The 23432-nt window shown below is 41.5% G+C and overlaps 1 protein-coding gene across 1 annotated transcript in view; it reads left to right on the top strand.

The window, feature by feature from the left end:
* The first annotated feature begins 433 nt into the window (after positions 1–433).
* The window catches only part of KIAA0232 (KIAA0232 ortholog), a 73399-nt gene continuing 50400 nt past the window's right edge, over positions 434–23432 (top strand). Inside the window, exons 1-2 of the mRNA XM_065062601.1 lie at positions 434–1022; positions 20451–20947. Coding sequence (XP_064918673.1) covers positions 20717–20947 — 231 coding nt within the window. The 5' untranslated portion in view covers positions 434–1022; positions 20451–20716. The remainder of the gene's footprint in view (positions 1023–20450; positions 20948–23432) is intronic.

The raw sequence follows: 23432 nt of genomic DNA, 5'->3' as shown, positions 1-23432 counted from the left end.
TCTACTATGCTAAAAATGTTGCTCTTTCATTACGCTTGTGTAAACAGTTGTGATTAAGCTGGTATTTAATCAATTGGAATGAAATTTCCCTGGCTTCTGAGGAGCTCACCTACTAAAACCGACTTTCAACGGCATCAGTCTTCTAAAAGACAACTTCATTTCCAGACGGACCCTCATTTAGCAGCGAAATAAACTTTTATTTGCTAACCTTGCCCTCAAAAGTCGCCAAGGATTTCAAAACGACCTCGCATTACAAACACCGCCACGCTCCGTCATTATCCCCTATTTCCTCCTTCGCATTCCCGCCCCGGCCCTGGGTGTTTCCCTCTCCATCGTTACAGCGCAGCCAGCGCTCCCGGGGGGGCAGGCACCGCCGCCCGCCTCACGGCCGCCCGAGGCCCGAGCGCCGGCGCAGCTTCTCCCTCCGCGCCAGCCCGTGACTTTCAAACGCCTCGCCCGCCCCCGTCTCCTCAGGCGCCCGGCGGACAGCGCGGCGTTCCGGCGGCGGGCGGGGCCGGGCCGAGGCTGTACAACCAGGGCAAAGGGACACTTCCCCTCCTCCCCCACGCCCTTCCTGCGCGGCGGCCCCGCCATGGAGCCGGCTGCCTGGCGCCCCGGCGCTACCAGACGGGGACGGAGGGGCCCGGCTCCCCTCGCCGGCGCGGCGGGGAGCTCAGCGCGGCGCTCGCTGCACAGTCACCCGCGCGCGGGCCCACAGCCCAGCCCGCTCGCCTGGGCGGCGGGATCCGGGCCGCCCTCTGGGCGGAAGGATACGGGGAGGAGCCTGCGGCGCGGTCCGCCGGGGCGCTGAGTCCTGTTGCCGGGTGACGGAGCGGCCGGCCCCCTCCCTCCCCGTGGCGCTGGGAGCCGCCGCTGCCGCCGCCGGTTTACGTAACGCCTCCCAGGGCAGGTCCCGGCTCCGTCCCGCCCGCCTCACTCGGGGACGGCAGCAGCGGGACGGGGTCCGCCGCCTCCTCCGGCTGCCAGAGGCCCCAGGGCCCCGCTCTACGCCGCCACGGCAGGTAAATACCCGCCGCGGGTCCGGGGAGCAGAGGGAGGGGCAGGGCTGGAGGGAGGGCGGCTGCCGCCCTCCCCGTGGCAACGGGAGGACGGAGCCGGGAGGCGGCTGCGGGCGCCCTCCCCCCGCTCCTTCCTTCCCGCCGCTGCACTGAGGGACGGGCGGGCTCGGCCCCCGGCGAACGCCGGGCCGGCGGCTTGAGGCCCGCCGAGGAGGCCCGCGCCGGCCCGCTCTCCCCTCCCCTCTCCGCTAAGAGCCCTAGAAGAGGAGGAGTTGCAGGGCCGGGTCTGGCCGGCGCTGGGAGGACGCTTTTTGAGAACGGCGCGTCCCGCTTACCGCTGTGCCTGCCGCAGCGCGGCGGGAACGTGCCGGGGAGGCCGGGGGGAAAGGGGAGGAAGCGCGGCCACGGGAGGAGAGGGGCCGGGGAGGGGGTGACAGGAGCGCGAGGGGCCGGGCGGGGGGCGGCTGCGGGGCTGGCTGCGGGCCGGCGGAGAGGCAGCGCTGGGGGCGGGGCCGGGGGCCCGGCCGGGGTGCCCCGGTCCGAGCGCCTGCCGGGAGTGGAGCCCTTCCTGCCCCCCCGCGCTCTTGCATCCCAGCCTGGCCCCTGGGGTCCCAGCGGCAGGTGAGCGGCTTGCGCTGGGGGCCCGGGGGGAGGCGCCGGCTTCGAGCGGGAGTGGGGGCTCCTCTGCCTTAGAGCCGGGGTCGTGCTCGGGAGGAGGGAGAGGAAGGCGGCACCCAGCGCCCACCCCCCGTGGGTGCCGGCCTGCGCCGATGTCACCCTGCGCAGTGGACGGGGAAGCCGGAGGATGCGGCGCTTCGGGTCCGGGTAGCAAGACCCTGAACCGAGCAGTCCCTTCCCTGCCCGGCCTGACCGTGGAGTTGCGGTGACCGGGCTTTCCGCACCGGCCCCGGGCTGCTGCCGAGCCCGGCCGGTGCGCGGAGATGGCTCCCGCCGTGACCTTTCATCCTGCGCGTAATTGTACAAAGCGCAGGCAGCGGCCGCTGACCGGCTGGGAGGAGCCGGGTCTAAACGCCCCGGGTTGGGGTAGAGGGAAACCACCGCTGGCCCAGCTGCGGCGTTACAGGGTTACCCCCGGGGCCGAGCTGGTGGGGCGCCGTCCCCTCCTTTTAATTTTTTTTTCGTTCCGAGAGCATTGTCCTTTAGGGGCCTATTGAAGGCAAAGGCGGATAGCAGGGCTAGGGCTGCTGCTGTTGAGGAGGAGGAGCTGGGCTGATCGGAGACTGATGGGAGCCGCGTCCTATGGCCGCTCGGAGCTCCGCGCCGCCGGGGCGGGCCCGGCAGGGCCGCAGCCGCTCGCAGGCAGTGGGCGGGGTGGGGGGGGACAAGGTTTGGCGAAGGTTACAGCTGAATGCAGAAGTGACATGAACTGGCGCTTCATTCCTGCAAACTCATTTCCATCTTCGCGGCGTGTCGTCTCGATTAAAAGTGTGCGTGTATTAAGTCGTGTTACGAAACTTTGGGAAAAGCGAAAAACCCCAAACAAACAGTTAGTTTTTTTTTTTTTTCCTGTTTTGTCTTTGTTTTAATTACTCATTGCAGTACCTGATACTGATCCGAAGGGTGAAAACAGTACGATTTGCTTGTCCTTTCAAAGAAAAGACATTCCTATCTTCCGATGTTTTCCGTATATAAGTAATTTGTGTTGTAATTCATAGGTCTGGGATCAGAGGACACTGTGATACGGGTTGTTGATTTTCCTTATGCAAATCCTTTTAAATGTTTAGGCTTTTACCCGTCTGTGGCACACCATATATTACCTCTGTGTTCCTGGGATGAGGTCAGAATTGCAGATCAAATTTAGTTTCTTAGCTGTCAAAAGCGAGCTCGTGATGATTCAGTAGATAATTGTGTAAAACAAACTACTTCACTGCAGTGCCTAAAACCCAAGTATTGCAGACTTCTCACAATCCATGGGAGTCTGAAATTGACAGTTTTCTTTATTGTTTAAGACAAAAATATGCTTTATAAAAGTAAATGACATGGAACTTGATTGTTACTTGACATGTAACTATACAGATTTTATTTTGTACTAATCCTCCATCTGCTGTTTCTTGTCAGTATGGATATACTAAAATGGTACTTTATAACCCTTCTCAATCAATAAAGCATATCACATAGGTATCAAAACCTTCTATTTTGATCATTGAGATATAAGAAGGGATGTAGGTAACTTGAATAAAATGAGTAGCACACTATGTATAATCTTAGTTTTCAAAGTCTAAGAATTACAGGGGAAATCCTGATTTGTACACTCCACTGAAAGCATCAGCAGTTTATAACCCCACCATATTCTACTAGCAGATATTCCCACATGTACAGTCACAGAACTTGATCAGTTCATTTATTTTGTGCACCGTGGGGGTAACGATTTCTTGAGACCATAGATTCTGCAAATTGAGATTGGATACGTGACCCTCTAGCTTTTCTGCTCATCGGCAAGGGAATCAGAAGGAAAGGAAGGAACAGATAGATTTATATGTGACTCAAGAGAAAAAAATAGAGGCCTTGAACTTCTCTTGCTAGCTTAATATGTGCATATCATAGACTGCATTCCCCACTGCATTTGTTGTTACTGCTATTCGTTATTTTTCCAAGTAAGAGAAATTCCATAGGGGTAAAATGATGTCAGCATTTTCTTTTGCTTGTTTGCTGTGCATTCTAGCAGGAATAGGGACAGGGGAACATCTAGATGCTCATAACTTCATTATTTGTCTTTCTTGAGCATCTTGTTTCTAGATGAATAGGAGGAATGAAGGAAGCCAAGAGGCTGGTTGTATACTTAGTATGGGTGAATTTTCTGTGGAATTTTATTGTTTTTTTTTAGCCATAGTGCTGTAGAGTCAGAATAGACTTTCTACCTACTTAGCTAGAATCCTAGCAAAATCTATTAGTTTCCATGTTCTTTAAGCTTTGCCTAAAGAAGCATACAAAAGTCATAATGATGGATGTTGGAAGCAGTATGTGTGAAATATTTCCTTTAAAACCATCTAAATGTGTTCAAAATAAGAAATTTGAGATTTTATCTTTTTTTCATCTGGAGTTTTCTGTAGTTTTTGAGAATAAAAGACCCTCATTCCTTTATAGTCAATTGCAGCTTGTTTTCCTTCTCTTCCTTCTTAAGACATGCATTCGTAGCGTAGGTATCATACGTATCTGATGGACCCGTAATGTGAAGCCACGAAAATTGTATAATGGTAATAACAACTGATAGCAGATAACTAAAAATAATAACTTATTACTATAATAAGATGAGTAACAGTGTCTGACAATGTCTGGTAAAGCAGAATGTAAGGAAGACAGCAAGGCTTAGAATTCCTGCAGGCTAAGAGAGGTAATAGGGAACGATTCTAGTTGTCTGCACTGCTAGTGGAGCTTGGAATACAAATGATCTTCTAGAAGCTATTTAATATGCTCTGTTTATTGGAATAGGTTCTTCTGTGTTGTGGAACAGAGATTGGAATCCTTCAATTTAGTCCAAGAACAGTAACAGGCTGGTTAGGTAATTTGTAAATGTGATCATAGAAACAAGTTGTGTCTGTCCCTCCCAACCCCACCCTAAGAATTTTTTCTGAGTAAAGTCAATTTCATGATACAAAATAAAAATGTTCAAATGAATGTTTGAATGTTCAGTTGCATTTCAATGTACAGACACAAATAAAATTGGCTGATAGGAGGGAAATGTGTGTATTTTCAGAATTTTGAAATAATTTACCAACTTTTTCTAGGCAAATACCAGGACTGCCAGAGTGTTTTAGTAGAAAAAGATCTCGATGAGCTAGCTATAATATTTTTACTAAAAAGCATCTTGTTCTACTTTCCTGAAAGTTGCTTTGGTATGTTTATAATGCATGCTGGGGGATTGAATGTGTATTTTATTCAGCCATGGTGGTGGTTGTGGGGTGGCAGGAAAGGTTGAGTAGTTTGAACATTTGGTACAACAATTATTCTTTCACAGACTTCTTACCAGAAGTTATTTCACTAGCTTTATATTTTTTAATTTGCTATTTCCTTTATAATTTCACATGCAAATGTTTGGATTTACCTGCATAAAACTATTCATGGATTATTTCTGCACCATCTAGATTCTGTTCATAACTTAGCTTCTGTATGTCTGCTTTGGTATCTGTCTTTCCAAGAGATTTATTTCTAGGGCAGTAATGTGGAAATTTCAATTACAAAGGATTTAAATTAATGTTTCACTCTTGTGATATGTATATATGTAATAGAGAAATTGTATCCTGTAAAGTTTGTGCATAGTCTGTGCTCAAGCTTGCTGTAACAATTTTAATTTTTAATATAATTTGGGGAATGTTTAAGTTTATCTTTTTTACTGTATTGAGGAGGAAGTTTCAAATATGTGGGCCATGCTAATTTTACTTTTCTCTGTAACTTTCTAGGACTTGTTCAAGAAAGTATAGCATGTGAAAATTTATACTCTGTGCAAAAAGCTTGTCATCCCTGTTACAGTTCATGTATTCACATCTGAAGAGTATTGTGATCTTCTTGTAACTTTTAAAAATCTTCCCAGGGTTACTATTAAATTTATATAAGGAACGAGGTCTGCTGGATAGAGCTCTGGACTAGGATTGAAGAGACCTGCAGTTTTCTGTCAGCTCTGCCACTGAGTGAATTAAAGCAAATTGTTTCATCATAATGTGCCTGTGTTTAACATGCTGTATGGAAAGGAGGAGCTGTCACACGTTTTACATGTTATTAGATTGTGTGAGTGTGGGGTTTTTGTTGTTTTTATGGTTTGGCTAGATGAACTAGAAGAATTCCGAAGGGAGCTGTAGTTGCATTGCAGAAGAGGTTTTGCATATATAGACTGTGGAAGAAAGTAGAGAGAGAGATTTAAGAGACTATAGGTAGCTGAAGGTCAGAAAAAATAAAGCCCATTTTCACAAGACTGTAGTTTTAACATCAGAACAGCAGACCTGAATTGCAAGGTATAGTCTGCAAGTTTATTCCAGGTAGTATTAGTTTAATCAGGACTAAGATTAAGACAGTCTTCAACAGCGAAGTGGGAAACTGCTAAGACACACACAGAGTGATTAAGGAAATTATTTGGTTATTTAGCATGTGTCATATGTGCTTTTTAAGAAAATAAAGTGTTCTATTAGCCTAAAGAAAAAAGGTTGCTTGAAGCATCACTAATGAAGAAATCGGTAATGCGTTTTTCTGCATTGGACAGGTAATTAATTCTCACTAAGTCCTTGTGACACTGTAATCTGTTATTACAAATGTGAAGCAAGTTTGAAGACTCTGCGGCTGACTGGGAGTGCAACATTAAAACACTGCATTTAATTTAGGACACTGGAGTGTCTTGAAAGAAACAGCCAGCTTCCAGTGATTTCTCTGAGTGATAAGTTTACTTACAAAACTTTAGGAAAAACTGACTGTTTCATGATATTTAAATTCTGCTGGCGGAAGATTTTGAGCTCATGACTGTTACTAATTAGCTGAAGGTTGCTGTTGAGTGACTTCCCATTCTCCTGGTTCTGTGTTCTCCGGTAGAAGTTCACTCTTCTGCTTATTTGACTGTTGCACTTAACAGTGAAACTAAACTACCTGTAGGATTTTTTTTTTTAACTCTTTATAGCTAGTTTGCTGGAAGTCATATTGAATTGTGTGAGGTGACACAAGTTTTCAAGTGTTTCTGTAAGTCCAGATTTAGTGTAATTTTCATATTTATGTAGATGATTTTTTTCACCAGCTTCTCTGAACAGGGTATCTTATCAGCTTGAGAGAAACCTCAGAGTTCTAGTTTTTAGTAACTTTGTTCTTGAGTTGTGAAAGAAGTGCCTTGGTTAGCAGTACAGTAATTTCCTTGAAGAGAAGTAATGTAATGCCGACCTGCTGGTTTTGTAAGAGGTTTTCTGGTGGTGATAGTTAAATATTTCGTATTTTTAATAAAATAAGATTTCCAGCTGTCAGCTGAAGTAGCAAACAGCAAATTTACTATTTTTAAGAGCAGTATTAACCTGTTCTACCTGTTTGGTGTCTAAACTCATCTTTTTTTTAAAGTAAGCAATACCATTTTAAGCAACATACTTTAACATAAAAATGCACACAAGATATGACAACAAATATCATCACTGTTTTTATAGAAAAGGAAGAAAAAGTTGTTTTCCTGACAGTCTTACAACATAAACTGAACAAAAAAAATGCCTACACAAATGCTCTCAAATGCCAAAATACAGATTCTTTCACGCGAATTGTTGCTCTGTTCAAAGTTGCAGAGTCTTCTACCTCTGATTTCAATTTCAGGAATATATAGAATTTAATTTACTAACATGTTGGATTAAAATTAGAGGTAGTAGAAGTGCAGGAGAAAAGCATTTGAAATAATTTACTTTGTAGATCTGCCATATTTTCATTGCTGCAAAGTCGATATCTTCTCCACTGGTTAAGTCATAGAGCTTGAAAACTCAACTGGTCATAACAATCTGCAATTACTGAACCTCTCGTGGCTGACACATGTTGTACACTTTTACACAGTTATTATAGAAAACATGGTCTATATGTGATTTCCAACTTAATTTATGATAACATCTTTTTAATGAAAAGAACTGTTGAAAAGACTGTATAGTTAGGCAATAGTTATTAGATTTTAAACCCTTCATGAGGCTATTTTAAGCTTTTCAGAATGCGGTAATTAACTCAGAGAATACCTTCACACAAATTAAATAAGCTAATAAAGCAAAATGTGTAGTGTGGTCATTAACTAGTTAAATGTTTACATACAGCTGGATTTTTAACTTTGGAATTATAAACAACTGGAGAAATACCATAGCTTTTAAATGAGCAGGGGTAATTGGATCATTGAAATTCATAATTCATTCTCCTTTTCCCTCCCCAACTGAAAGATGCAGTGTATGCCTTAGAATAAATTGCGTATTAATTGAAATAAATCCTATGTGGTTGCACTGAAAGAGCGGCCCCTGGGCTGCTTGGTGCTGCAGTAGTGCTTCAGATGGCAGGAAGAGCACTGAATATTTTGTCGGGTAGCCCCACTGGTGGCTGGGGGGTCATTCCTTCTGGTGGCTGCTTGTGCCCAGGAGGCAGCTGGCAACGGCTCTCGGGCACACTGGGGCTGTGTCTGGGCACCCAGATGGTAGGAAACTGGAGGCAGGTCTGGTTTAATGGATGCACACTAGCGTGGTGCTCAGGCCTCCAAGCCATTACTGTCCCACTTGGGAAGGGAGTTCAAACACAGGCAATAACTATTAGTAACAGTTTGAACTGTTCTACAAGTTGAGTAAATTTAAGACATCAGGAAAGTAGGAAGCAGAGTGATCAAAATAGTCAAGAGCATGTGTCAGATCTTTCCATTACTTGACTACATCCTCAATTGTGTTGTTAAGCCCCACATATATTCTAGTTGATGGGTAGGCCAGTAAATATAGTGAGACACAAGAAGTAGAAAGCTTACAGATTTTACATGCTGAAAGTCCTGAAGATAAGTGTCTCAGTGATCTTAAAATGTGTGCATCCTTTGTGATCTTAGTTATTTTGGGGGTTGTTTTTTATTAACCCCATTTATGTTTCCTTAAATCCAATAAGCAGTTAGTGAGGTATGATGATGGTAATCAGTGCAGTGATGTGTGGTCTGTTGCTTGTGTACACAGTAAAAGCCGCAGTGTTTCGTAAATAGCATCCCTGTGAAGATTTGCATGGGACTGAACAAAAAAGAGTGTCTCCTCCTTGAAGTTACAGCTAGACAGGTATTTCTCCCCAGGACCTCCCAGGCCCTGTGGCAGTCCAACCAGGCAGTCCCGCTGTGTGACGGAATTGAGGTGAATAGGAGAGAGCGAGATATTTGTCACTGGCTTTGCTCTGGTATGCCGATAAGATCTGCAATTTTAAATCGAAAAATTGAAATTATACCAGTGACTTCAGTGGTAAAAAGAAAGGTAATAGAACAGTCTGAGACCTGATGTCAGTGGTACTGAAATTACACTGATGGTTGGAGAATACTGAGTATGAACTGAGGCAGCGTCTACGTTCCTGAGGTGAACACTTGCCGCCCTCTGCATTTGCACTTACACTTTCTCTTGGGTTCTTCAAACTCTGGTGATCCATAGTATTCTAGGCTGGTTACAGCACCTGCCTCTCTCTTAACAAACTTAGAAGCAAGCAGAAATTTCTTTATTACCAGGCTGCTGTGGGATTCTGTTTGTTTTGAGGCTGAATCTGCTGAATGATGTAAGTACAGGATACAATTGCATGGGTCTGTAAGGAATCTCTGTAAAAATATTGGAAGTACATCTCATATCTATTGAAGTACCTGGATTGGCTTCTATGCTTCATGCTCCAAAGAGTAGTAGTGGTCTGAAAGACTCGCATCTGAATTGGCTAAAATGTAGTTTCTGAACTCTGCCTTCCTGATGTTTTCCTGTTATACTTCAGTGGATCCAACAGTGGGCTGCTGCTGAAGGGGGCGGCCCCGCTTCCTCTCTTATGCCAGATGTAGAAATTTTCTGTCGATGGGAAGACTTAATTGCTTATTTGTATTTTTTGAAGACTGGCCCACCAAAAACTATTTCTTTCTATTTAGAAGAAACTGATCCAGTTCGTCCCTGCAGCTACGCAGTGGATGAGTTAAATACAAGGACAAAAGGTGGAGAAGGCCAGGAAGGGACCACGGGAGAAACAGCAGAACATCCTCTTGGTGGCAGCATGTGGTTGTGGTGCAGTTTGTGTTACACTGACTGGTCTTTGAGTCAGCCACACAGCGTTCTCTGTCAAGATGCTGCTGCTGGTGTTCTCTTGGAAGTCAGTTAATGCTGGTTTAAAAAACAGCACTTCTGGTTTTTACACACTGGTACTTGTGCTGGCAATAGTAGTAATTACTTCAAATATTCTCAGTCACATGCAGCATTGTTTTAAGTTCATTTTTAACATGAAAAATATTTACTTAAATTCCGTGTCATTAGATACCAATCTATATTTTTTAACTTGTAAATATTATCATATTTCTAGGTTATGCAATATTTGTACTTTTTTCTTTCTTTCAGATACAATTTTAAAAAGTAGTCTTATTTAAACAAAGGAGTAAAATTTAGTTCAAACATCCGTTTTAAGCAAGCTTGAAATTTAGTTCAAAGTCCAGACTGGACAGTAACAAACTAAACTAGAAAAAAATTTTCTTGTGGCAGTTTATGTTCATAGTTTTTAAATAATTGAATGGAATTATTAGGACTGTATTGGTAGCTGGATAACATTGTTTGGACAAATCCTTACTAAAATAGTGTAGATGTTGCCATTGTTAGTGACAGCTAGGCATTTGAAATTTGTGAAGCAGTATTTTATTCCTTTGGATTCAGGCAGTCTATAAATACATTTCAGTATATTAAATCTGTTTGAAGGTGTTTTTAACAGTTGTAAGCCTTTCTTAAAATGAATACTGAAATTTTTAGAGACATAATGCCTTGGGTTGGGGGGGAAGGGCACAAGCTGCAGATACATGGTACTTATACTTATGTGGTACAACTGCACAGTAAACTGTGGTACTAGAAACTGCTTGATTTGTCACATTTTATTTTGTCAGAAATGCTCGGGGCTCACCTGTGTTTATTGAAATGGAAGCAGTAGCTGTGTGCTGCGTAGTGAAGTCCCTGGTTTGGACTTTTTTTTAAAATGCATCTTTAATTTTGAGTCTTGACCTCTTGAAACAGTTTCCTGTGTGTTGCTATGAAATAACAATACTTCCCTCTTGAAGATAAAATTTCCTGCCTAAATTATCAAGACACCTATTGACCCATGATTGCAAAATTTGTCAACTATTAGGGCTTATTAATTAAATTTTTAAGTCGTATTACATGTAGTGGAGAACCACTTCCTCAGTCTTCACTATGTAGAGATGCTCCTTACAAGTCTGTTGTATGTAATAGGAACCCTTTCAAAAGACTGTTCATGAAGCCACTTTCAGACCATCTTACTATTTTCTAAAGTAATGAAGTTTTGGTATACGGTGGGCATAGTGTGCTGTGACTGTTTTTCACAGTGTTTGTAGGTTTTACTGCTAGGTCATACTTTTTCCTCTTTCCATCTTGTTTGTTTGGTTTTGTTTTTTGGTTCCCCTCCGCCCCCCCTGCTTACAAATTGTACATTTTCCAGCTTATATTACATGCTTGTTTTGAGAAAGTGGAGAATATTTAGATTACCAAGAATTCGGGGTCTTGAAAATGTAGCTGAACCCCTATTGCAGGTGCCTCACCTGATAATTCAGTCCAGTGACAGCTGTTTCCCATAGCTCAGTTTTTGCTCTCTGGCAGGACTGATACTTTGACATCTTGTAGAAGAGTACATATATGTTAATAATGTGCAGCCCTGTGAATGGAACAGCTAATTGAACTGCTCCAGCTACTTTTTTGGAAGTATAATATTATGGTGAACATGAATGTTTTATAAGAACAGCTGTACTGGTTCAAACAGAGGCTTTGTCAAATCCAGTACTTGTCTGCAACAGCATCTATAAGTGAGCCTGTTAGGGATGAGAAAGAGCAGGGACAGTATATGTGATACCTCTCCTGAAAACTCCCTTAGACTCACACTGTTCTCAGTCTAGGAAATTTCCTGAGCCTGATGCGGTTTGTCTAGTTGGGAGCTTGCAAGTAATCTCCCTTGTTCAATTTCCTTTGAAGCCATCTAGATTTTTTTTTTTTTTTGAGTCCTCAGTATCTTTTGTCAAGGGATTCCCAACACCTGTTGGGTGAAGTTTTGTACATAGTTCTTACTAACTTGTTGTTAAAAAAATACATTGAGCAGTCAATCTCTATCTATGGAGGGCCATGTCGTCTTTGATATTACAGGACCGAGGTTGTATGTTATGTATAATATGTGTGCAAAACGCTGATTTGGTTACACAAATATGACTTCTGTTTTGTTTTGTGATTTGCTCTTCTGGCTACTGCTGGGTTTGAGCTTATGGTTATATGAAATAAACATACTACCTAGGAAACAGATCCTGGGGTTTATAGTCAGCTCACAACTCATTGTTTTACGTATTAACAGCATGAGGATATTATTCCTTCTCTTTTTCATTTTGAGTTTATCTATGCTTAATTTTGTTTGCCTTTCTACTGCCCAGTCCGGTTTCATAATGTCCTTCTGCATTTTTCTAGTTATCTTGCATTTGCTATCCCGGATAGCTTGCTTTTGTTAAGTAGCTGGTTAACTGTATCACTCACCAGGTCACTCTTTCAGGTCGCTTATGAGTTTGTTAAGCAATGCAGGTCCCAGTGCAGAATCCTACAGAACGCTGCTGGTGACTCTCCTGGTGTCATCTTGGTCATATCTCTGTTCTGTGCTAACCCAAGTAAATGAGGCTTACATGGTAGCTCTTGAATCCTTTGAGTAATTCCATTAAGCTTTTATACGGGATTAACGGCTTCAGATTTTAATTTGGATAAGTGTTATGAAAATAAGCTTGCAGATTTACAAGAAAAAAGAATCCCATGGTAACACACAGGCTCCTTTCTGTCCCCTGTGTGGGTTTTCTGACTTGACTGAGTTACGCTATAAGCACAGCATAAGCCCATCCTCGTTAGCCTTCAGTCAACTGTCAAACATATATCCATTACAAATGAGACTGTACTCTTGCACTTGCTCATACTACTTCTTAAAAAAGGAAACACTTTAAGTGTTCCTTGCTTTGATTCCAGCCAGGTGTTTCTCATGACATGACAATGCTTCTGAAGCTTTATGGCAGAAATAGTCTGAACTGGGATGGAGGGAGAGCTTGTTTATAACACAGGCATTATCAGTTTTTTTGGTTTATTACAGTGTTTCAGTGACAGTCATGAATCAAGTCCCTGCTTTGCTGTTTATTGTACAAAAGCACCAAACATCACTAGTGCATAAAAAAGCTGTCCTTGCTCTGAAGGCCATGCAGCCAAATTTTGTAGACTATCGAGGAATGTGATTAAAAAATAACAACAACTTTTAGTTCCTAATTCACATGTCTTTTAAATGCCATGTGAAATTTATTAAGGACACAAATTCTATTGTTTAGTAGATTTTAAATAGGCTTTTTTTCTGGCCTTTGACAGTGCCCTTCCAGTGTGTGGCTGTTTGGTTTGTATGTTAAGGGTTTATATGGATTTTTCACTGAAAGTAACAAAATACATTATGGTGAAGTTACTGAGTCCTCTGTAATATGTAAGAACAATTTTGGACTTCTGTTACCATTGTATGATATGACTGTACTTTTGATAATCAGTCTTCTGGAGGGGACTGAAATTTACTGAAGTGAATATGTGGTTTTAGTATCTTATTGACCAAACTTGCTGAAATTTTCACTTTGATTTATACTAATTAGGATTTGCATTTTTGCAATGTGTAGTTGTCAGGGAGAACGATTGTTTAACCATTCCAGGAAAAAATGCTACTAAAAAAAATGTGTCTTGGTTAGAAAATATGGACGCTTACATCCACATTAAAAAAAAAAGAAAAGGAATTCTATACTATTTTCTTTTCCTCTGTGCATTGGAGAATTGTTTTAAATTGTCAAAAACTATAGCGGGGAAAAAACACTTTTGACAATGAGGGCTGTTGATTGTAAACTATGTAATGTACTGGCATATTTCACAGAATAATAGAGGAAACTGTAAAACAGCATTTCTGACTTAACTGTTGTGTGAGAATGCGTTTGGTCTGATTGTTAACATACAACGGGGGCAGAATGAAGCACTGGAAACACAGGTGCTACCCCTTTTGGGAGTGGAAGGAAAAGGATGACATCTGTGGCTTTATCTAAGAGATCACTTATCTGTAGTAGATGTATCAAAAATGTGTAAAAAGTAACTTCGAGGCTTGAGACTTTTTTTGCAGATTATATAAATAAATGTGAGTTTTCAACTTTCCTCAGTGTGTAGCTTCTGTAATTTTTCTTTTTCCACTGAGAGTGTAGAGCCCAGTGTAGTGAATTTGAGCCTGCAGACAATTGGCTTCCTTTTTAAGTTACCTTTTCATGATCTCCAAGAGATAGTCTATGGACCTTTAGTTTACCTGAAAGGTCAGTAATAAGGTGTACATTTTTTACTATCCTGTTCCAAAATTTTCTGTTACTGTAGGAGTTGATGGTAGGTATATCTTTAAGAAAGCTTGTTAAAGCATTATGTCTATATATTTTTTTCATTGACAAAAACTGTTTGACCAGAACCTTGCTATGTGGATATGTTATTTTCAGAGACCTCTTGGTGCTGTTAAAATACATTTAGGTTACTTTAGATTCATTCATTGGGTTTGTGATTTGACTTTTGTCACTGTTTTCTGAGATGAGAAACAATTGGAAAAAAAGGGCCTTTTAAGCCCCTTAAAATAACCTGGTTTTTTGTTTGTTGTAGTGTTTTTTTGTTTTATTTTGTTTTATTTTTTGTATGTAAGGGAATTATAGAGAAAAAAAAAGCTGCTGAAGACATGGGCATGTCTTGCCTGGCGTGCGCTTTTAGCCAATCAACTCCTCCTGCTGGTAGTCTGATAAGGGCAGTTATATATGCCAGCACGTTCTTGGTGGGCTTGTATCAAGCTTCATTGAAGAGCGATTTCATTACACCTTTCTTTTACTGCACTCTTTGATAACCTTAGTGTAATTTTACGTTACCATGCTATATTCCTATAGATACAACTATCGGAAGAAGGTGTTTGTGTGGCTCTCATTATTGTGGTACCATGACAATTTTAATTTTTTTTAATTATTATTTTACGCTTTTGTTATGACAATACCTATATGCTCTTTCACTTAAGGGGTAGACTAAGATTATTTAGTTGTCAAAAAAGGTTATTGACCGTGCAAGAACAACTCTGTTCTAGGGAATGGACCTGGAGTGTTCCAGCTTCAGTTTCTGTAGCATTGATCCTCCTTCCTGTCTCTTGCTACAGATTATTTAAAGGTGTTGCTTTTCATAACTAGATTTCAGGACACTAAAACTCGGTTATTGTCTTCTGCTGTCTTTTTTAGGTTTAAAGAATGTTTAGTGACTATCACACTGACTGAGTAGAATTTTGAGAAAGAGTATCTATTCCAAGATGGTGTACATTTTAAAATCCAAGTGTTTACACAATATTGTATTCTCATTCCTTTACAAGACACCTCATAAATTGACTCTAGTGCCCATAGTTGTGTGAGCTGGTGACAGCTTATCTAACAGTGACCTTGCTAAGGTCGTTGATTATTATTACAAAAACTGAAGATTACTTAAGAGGAAATATTCAACTAGGAAGTGGAGTAAGTAGAAATTCTTTTGAAAGAATTTCATAATATATTTTTGACTTTAGGATTTGTAAGTAATCAGTAGTTTTCAAAAACTGTTATAGAGATGTGTAAATTTTTATTTGGTGATTCTTGTTATACGACATCTCCCTCCATCACATTCTGTAGCTGGAAATGGGGAGTTCTTTCCAACTTGATAGTTAAAATAACTAGCCTTGCACTAATTACTTAGACGATATTGTCGTCTCCCTGTTCACATTAGCTGTGGTCATTGGTAGGATGGAGAAAGTTATTTTTAACCAGACAGTGTGAAAAATATTAAAGAGGGAAGATAACTTCTTTGTCAGAAAATGCTATATCTAAAATCTATTAGCAGAAATGTTGGCTCTTTGAATGACTTGTATTAATTTGATATAGAAAGCTTCTTTTTAGTACTGGGATGGGAAAATACTTGGTTTGCATGAAAATTTATTAATTCTAAACCACAATGGAAATATGTTTAAGAGTTTCTGTAAAACAAAGTACTTGAGACAGTTGTAAAATGAGAACTGTCAAAATGATTTCAGAATTTTATTCAGATTTACAGTTTTTATATCATGTATATATTTTAAAACTTAATTTCAAAATATGTGATTGAATATGATATTCAAAAAAAGTCGACTAAAGTATTTGAACATCATAGAAATCTTGTTGTCTCATTTCTTAATTCCCGTGATAACCTGTCTCTCTCTTGCTGTCTCTGCCTTTTCCTTCCCATCTAAAAAAAGCCAAGATATGCTTTAACTGGTCAGCCAAAGTAGATCAGATTTTGTTAACCTGAATCTCAAGAACTGAATATCTCAAATGTCTCATGAAAATAAATGCATGCTATCATATGATATGGATTATCCCTTGGGTCAGTTGGGTCACCTGTCCTGGCCTTGTCCCCTCCCAATGCCTTGTGCATCCCCGGCCTGCTCATCAGTGGGGTGGGATGAGAAGCAGAAAAGGCCTTGAGTCTGTCTAAGCACTGCTCAGCAGTAGCTAAAACATAACACGTGTTGTGTTATCAACATTATTCTCATCTTAAATCCAAACCACAGCACTATACCAGCAGCCAAGAGGGCCAACCATGTCCTGGGGTGCATCTAGCATAGCATGGCCAGCCAGGCGAGGGGAGTGATTGTCCCGCTCTGCTCTGCACTGGTGCGGCCTCACCTGGAGCACTGTGTGCAGTGCTGGGCACCACAGGATAAAAAAGATATTAAGCTACTGGTAAGTGTCCAGAAGATGGCTATGAAGTTGCTGAAGGGTTTAGAGGGAAAGCTGTATGAGGAGCATCTGAAGTAACTGGGTTTGTTCAGCCTGGAGAAGAGGAGACCTCATTGCCATCTACAGCTTCCTCACAAAGAGAGGAGGAAGGGTAGGTCCTGATTTCTTCTCTCTGATCACCAATGGCAGAACCTGAGGGAATGGCAGGAAGATGTGCCAGGGGAGGTTTAGGTTGGACATGAGGAAAAGGTTCTTCACCCACAGGGTGCTGGACACTGGAACAGGCTCCCCAGGGAGGTGTCACGGCCCCAAGCCTGACAGTGTTCAAGAAGAGACTGGACAGTGTCCTCAGACACATGGTCTGAATTTGAGAGTTGTCATATGCAGGGACAGGAGTTGGACTCAATGATCCTTGTGGGTTCCTTCCAACTGAGGACATTCTGTGATTCTATACTAGGAAGAAAATTAACTCTATCCCAGATGAAACCAGTACAACAGAAAAGAAAGGCCATATAATCACCTCATGTAGAGAAAAGCTGAAGCATAAATTCAGTCCTTACTCGGTGCTGAGGATCTAAACCATGTGTCTAAGTAAGTCTTGATTGAAGTGCCTCAGTACCCAGAAGCCCTTTGCTTTGTCATAAAATCATAGAATGGTTTGGTTTGGAATGAAACTTTAAAGATCATCTAGTCCAACCCCTACTGTGGGCAGGGACATCTTTCATTAGATCAGGTTGCTCAAATTCCTGTCCAGCCTGACCTTGAACATTTCAAAAAGGTCATCCATAACTTCTCTGAACAAGCTGTTCCAGTGTCTCATTGCCCTCATCATAAAAAATGTCTTCCTTATGTCCAATCTAAATCTATCCTCTTTCGGTTTAAAAAAATTGCCCCTTGCCGTGTCACTACAGGCCCTCCCAGAAAGTCTGTCCCCAGCTTTCTTATAAGCCCCCTTTAAGTACTGAAAGGCTGCAATAAACTGTCCCTGGAGCTTTCTCATCTCCAGGCTGAACAATCCAATCCCTCTGAAGATTTTCATGGCCCTCTTCTGAATCTGCTCAAACAAGTCCATGTCTTTCTTGTACTGGGGACCCCAGAGCTGGATACAGTGCTCCAGGTAGGATCTCACAAGAGTGGAGTAAAAGGGGAAGATCTCCTCTCTCAACCTGCTAGATGTGCTTCTTTTTATGCGGCCCAGGATATGGTTGGCTTTCTGGTCTGCAAGCACTGGCTCATGTCCAATTTTTCAACTACCAGTATTCCCAAGTCCTCTACTGGGCTGCTCTCAATCCATTCACCCCTCAATCTGAATTGACACTGGGGATTGCTCTGATCCAGGTGCAGGACCTTGCACTTGGCCTCATTGAATTTAATGATGTTCGCATAGGCCCACTCCTCAAGCCTGTCAAGGTCCCCTGGGATGACATCCCTGCCCTCCAGCATGTCAACCCCACCACACAACTTCGTGTCACCTCCTGTGAACTTGCTGAGTGTGCACTCAGTCCCACTGTGTCTCTGTCACTGATGAAGATACGAAATAGTGTTGTTCTCAGTATGGACTTTAGAGGGACACCACTCGTTACTGGTTTCCAATTGGACATTGAGCCATTGACTGTAACTTGTTGGACGTGACCATCCAGCTGATTCTTTATCCATCCGTGGAATCCATTTCTCCCAATTGAGCAGCAAGGATGTTGTGCGGGACTGTGTCAGAGGCCTTAAAGAAGTCTATGTAGGTGACATTTATAGCTCTTCTGTTGCCCACTGATGCAGTTGCTTTTGATTGAAGTAACTCAATTTCCAGAAGGCTGTTGCTTTGCTAAATGGATATTCAAAACCTTCAATGAAAAATGTGATCACCTTAACCGAGCCCTCTCCATCCCATCTCTCTTGACTGATTTTGACAGTATCTTGACAGTATCTTTGCAAATGAAAGACTACTTGGAACGTGTGTTTGCTGTCCCTCTCCATTCCCTGTACATTTGGTAAAAGAAAAGATTACTGGTAGATACCTGGGTAGAGACCTGCTGAATTAGAATAAATGAATTTATTTGGTCACTTTCTCACTTTCTTTTTCTGGTTTTTCTCCCCATCCACCCTTTCATAATTCCCCTTTCCAGTGGAACTTTCTGTCAACTCTATCAAAAAGTTGATTTCTTGAACACTCAGGTAGTTCTGCTCCGTGTCTCAAAAAAGACAAATCAAGAGCATCGGTTTTCCCAGATCTTTGAAACATGGGATTTGGGGGGCTCACTGGGATTGTGGCATTGACTTAGGGAGAGTGTTAATCACATGCTGTGATGTGGAACACCAACAGAAGGATGAAAGAGCTTGGACTTGCTGCTCTTGATTTGGGGTATCTTGGTTACAATGTTAGACTTTTCTCATACTGTCCATTCTCTGATTATGTGATGAAGCAGTAACTCCAGGCTCTATGAAGAGCATTTCTTCCTACTGTTATTTGTGCTTACTTGTGAAATTCTGACCAATACAAACATGTTACTGACAAAGACTGAATACTCTTGGGTTACCTGCTTTCTCAAAATGAACATTGCCATCAGAGAATTAAGGGGATTTTAGTGTAGTGACTGCAGCAACTGATTATAATGGATTTCTTTTTGATGATGTCTCCATTGACTCAGTAAAGATCTGGAATATACAGTTGTCCCTGGGTGGTGATGCGAAGAAACCTCCTAAAAACTATGATCTTTTGTTGTTTGAACATAAGTATCAACTCTAAGGTCACCCTTCAATTTTATTTGGCCACAAAACAACTGCTGCCTGCATGAAATGCTGCACACAGTATATAGTTTAGATAGTTTAGATGATGTCTGTTTTGAGTGTGTTGGTTATCTTGCAGTGGGGTTGAAACAAACCAGTAGATTTTGCTTAGATCTTTTAGTATTTGTTTCCTTTCAGTGAAGGGATATTTCCTGCTAGGATTTGAGCTTTGTTTTCTCTTGCTGAAAAGCTGGAGAGAGAAGGTCTACACAAATGACTGATTGGCATGTGGTTGATTGGCAGACTGGTCCAAAAATGCCTTTTTTGGACTGGATTCTTCAGGGTTAGAGGTCAGGATGCCTTTGTGTGTGATGCTCGCACCTTCTGCTCCTTACTTACCAAGACTATTTGGGATTGTGAGTGGTCTTAAGTCTTAGGCTGGTTTGTCTGCTTTAGGATATGGTTTAAAGTTTAAGCTCTCAGGTAAGACTGGTGTATGCTTTCTGTACAGAAGAGAGTTCTGCATTAATTCTGGCACTGGTAAATGATGTTTTGCTTGAATTTTTTAAGTTATTCTAGAAATTTTTATTTTTATGGGGGCAGATTTTGGATGATAAAATGTGTAGCTGTACTGATGCAATGCAAATATTGAAACTAAAAGAAAAAAAAACACCAAAAATATGCAAGCCTGAAGATAGCATCTATTTAGTGGTAGGATTGATGAAACTCCTGGCCAGATGAATTTAATGAATTTAGTATTTTATGAACAAGGCATTTTTTTCTATTCCAGAAATGGAAATCAGTGCAAACCAATAGGATGGTATTGTCTTCTAGTGATGCAAAATATACAGTCAGTCTTCATGCAAGCTAGCGTAGGTTTTTTTTTAATCAAAGTGGTGGTTTTTTAGCTGATAGTGAAAGTAATAAAATCTCAACTTTCCCATACAGCTAGGTCAAACTTGTATTTGAGTCAGCAGATTAGTTGTGAAGTCTTTTATCAGGGTCTCCCTTCTTGCCTTAAAAAGTACTTTTTCTAAAAGTCACCTTTAAACTCGGAATGCTTCCTGTTGCTCTTCAAAATGACACTGCATAGGTGTACTGTATACGTGGATTAAGCAGCATGTAAATGACTGCTTTCTAAATTGGGTGGTTTTTTTCATTGTTTACTATAATTCATGTATGGATACATATTATCACAACTTATCATTTTTTCCTCTTTATAGGTCCTGCTGGGGACTTGCATCTGGCCTCAATGTGAAATTAAGGTAGAAAAACACATCTACATATGTGTTTGCTATTAGGAGTTAGTTTATTCATACCTGAAGAGTGATGTTCGTCTCTAGACGGCTAACTGCCAGGAAATATAAATGATTGTCCTAGAAGTCAAGCCTCTCTCCTATTTACTGGAGTGAAAATCACCTCCAGATACCGACGGAATATCAACTACAGAAAATGCTTCACGTTATAAGGATGCCAACCACCTAGATTCATGCGCCCTATCTGTACAGTTGTTGTGGATGGTTTGCCATCTGAAAGCTCCTCAAGCTCTTATCCAGGCCCTGAATCTGTTTCTGAAATGTCTCTGCTACATGCTTTGGGTCCAGTGCAGACCTGGCTGGGACAAGAGCTAGAGAAGTGTGGCATTGATGCCATGATTTATACTCGGTATGTCCTCAGTCTTCTGCTGCATGATAGCTATGACTACGACCTGCAGGAACAGGTATTTACATATTTTAGATGTTGTCCAGTGAAAGTGAGTTTTTGTATCAGTTATGTTTTGTGTATCATACATGGGCATGGCTCAGATGGGGGGACGGTTGTCTTTCCGTGTGTGGGTGGAAGGGGGGCTTTAAACCACACGGGAATCAAATCTGATGGGTGAAGTGAGATTAACGTAGCTAGTTTGCTGTATGAAAAATTACATTAAACAAAATTTTCACATTGCAACAATTGATATCAGAATGGTTGTATCATAAATGCAGATCTGCAATACTCATGATTATGAGGTTAATGTAATATTGGAACATTAGCAGCTAATAAAATTACTGTAAATTGTGTGTCAAATTGGCCTGCCTCACAGTAGTTTGTAGACTCTCCATCACTTCTCCTCATGGATTTAATCTTGTGCTATTTTCAGTAAAGGACAAAAAAACCCACCCCTTTTTATCATTCAAGTATTCAAGATACATTATTGCACATACATTATTAATGTCTTTTTAAAAAAGAATGTTAATGCTGAATCCTGATAAAAGGCATGCAAAAGAGTTGTGGAACTGAGTTGCTACACATGGCTGTAATACAGAAAAGGTGAGGGAAGAAAAGTGAAGCTGTGTATCACATAGGCACAACTCTATTACTGTTCCCATGTGCCTTTATTGCTATGGATTTTATGTGTTCCTAGAACATATTTTTCAGTCCTGATTTCACCTCTTTTTTTCTTTCTTTCTTTCTTTTTTTTTTTTTTTTAAATAAATTTTAATTTCTTTGCATTGTCAGTGTATATCAAAATACTTTTAATGGTGGAGTTTTCTGGGTGTAGGACTTGGGGAAGTCCCGGTGTTTTCAAGAAGGAATGAGGATGCTGTTGATCATAAGGTGGCTGTGATTACAGTGGGAAAGAAAGGAAGCAAATCCATTTTATTTGGTGGTTTAATTATTAGTTCTTTTTGTTGCTGTTGGTTTTGGTTATACTTCACACAGTGCTACCTAACTGCTTCAGAACTTTCATTGTTTTCCAGTTTGCCTTTTAAAATTCATCAAGAGCATGGCAGGGTATTACGGAATAGATGTAGATGTAGCTGAAGCAGAAAAAAAGTCATGTCAGATGTTGCCAGTTTCTAAACTCTTACCAGCCATTACTGTGCATAAAGCCTTCATGTTTCTCTTCTGCAAAACAGAAAACTTCATGTGCAAAAGTAATTTTTATTCAAAAGTTTATTTGGCAGCAGTGGAAGTCACCACAAACAACCTCATGACTAATAATAGTAATAATACCACTGTAAACACTCTTTGTAATGTACCTTAACAGTGAAGTTGTTTAGGACTTGGTCAGGTGTGAATAGCTGTATTTTAGAAGGGGACAGAATAAATTTCCAAAACCTGTTTGACAGGAGGATGTGGGGTGAGGACAGAAAGAAGAAGCCAAGTGAAACTGCCGCGATTGAGAGACGGGGACGCAGCTTGATGCAAGCAAGGTGTCCGCTTTATTGTATGGCAAACATACATTTATATAGTCTAAGGCACACATGTTTCATGCTGATTGGCTAATCACTTTAACAGACATTAAGCTAGCTAAGGCGGGAATCTTAGTCAGGCAGTGTTCGCATGGTAACAAGATCGTTATCTCGTAGTCACAAGCTGTCCCCCGCTCCAGGGCTCCAGGGCGCAGGCACCCCCACCGACCACAAGCTCCCCGCCTCCAAGTCGCCTCACAACTACCGCAACACTTAACTTTATTCACACAACAAACTAGCCTATTAACTCCAAATACAGAAAACTAACTCATCAACTCTAAATTCAGACAACCCACATCTCCCCCTTTTTGTTTTAATTAACTGACCCTCCCAAGGTCGGCAAACGACCAACTCGAGGACATCTTACTAACAGCTCCGTACTGGGGGTTTTCGTAATTTCTTTCTGATCTTGGTCCGCTCCTTGCTGCACGAGGAAAATCTTGTTCATTGAAGCAGTTATTGATTTTGGAAGCATTGTAACACACATGGGATTACTATTAATAATGCTCATTTGAATGTCTTTGGCGCATTCAATCTTAGAATATAAAATGTCCACAGACCTTTGTGCTACAATTTTCCCCCAATCGTCAGAATAATAATCATACCGGGGAGAATATTCTGTCTCTCTACCTGTTATCAATAACACCTGAACTGTATTCCACTCAATTGTTAGGCAGTTATCACACCAGCGTCCTACTGTATGGCGATTTAGCCACTGTGATTTTCCACAATTAGCACAAATTCTACAAATCCACGGATTACATTTTTCACATTGGGGACACTTAAGCTCCCATTTGTTAACCTCTGGAACAGAGTTCATTCAATTATTGATCGGTAGTGTCTTCTATGTCAGTCGCAGGATCAGGACCAGGAATGTCTTCAGGAGGCTGCTGCAGTGTCTCTCGAAAAGGTCTCACATTTTTAGCTGGGATCCAGCGGGGACCTCTTTCTGTGGAAACACAAGCATAGCCT

This window comes from Columba livia, chromosome 4, assembly GCF_036013475.1.
Source record: "Columba livia isolate bColLiv1 breed racing homer chromosome 4, bColLiv1.pat.W.v2, whole genome shotgun sequence".
NCBI classification, from domain to species: Eukaryota; Metazoa; Chordata; class Aves; order Columbiformes; family Columbidae; genus Columba; species Columba livia.
The sequence above is the reverse complement of the archived record's forward strand: the minus strand, read 5'-3'. Positions and strand labels throughout refer to the sequence as shown.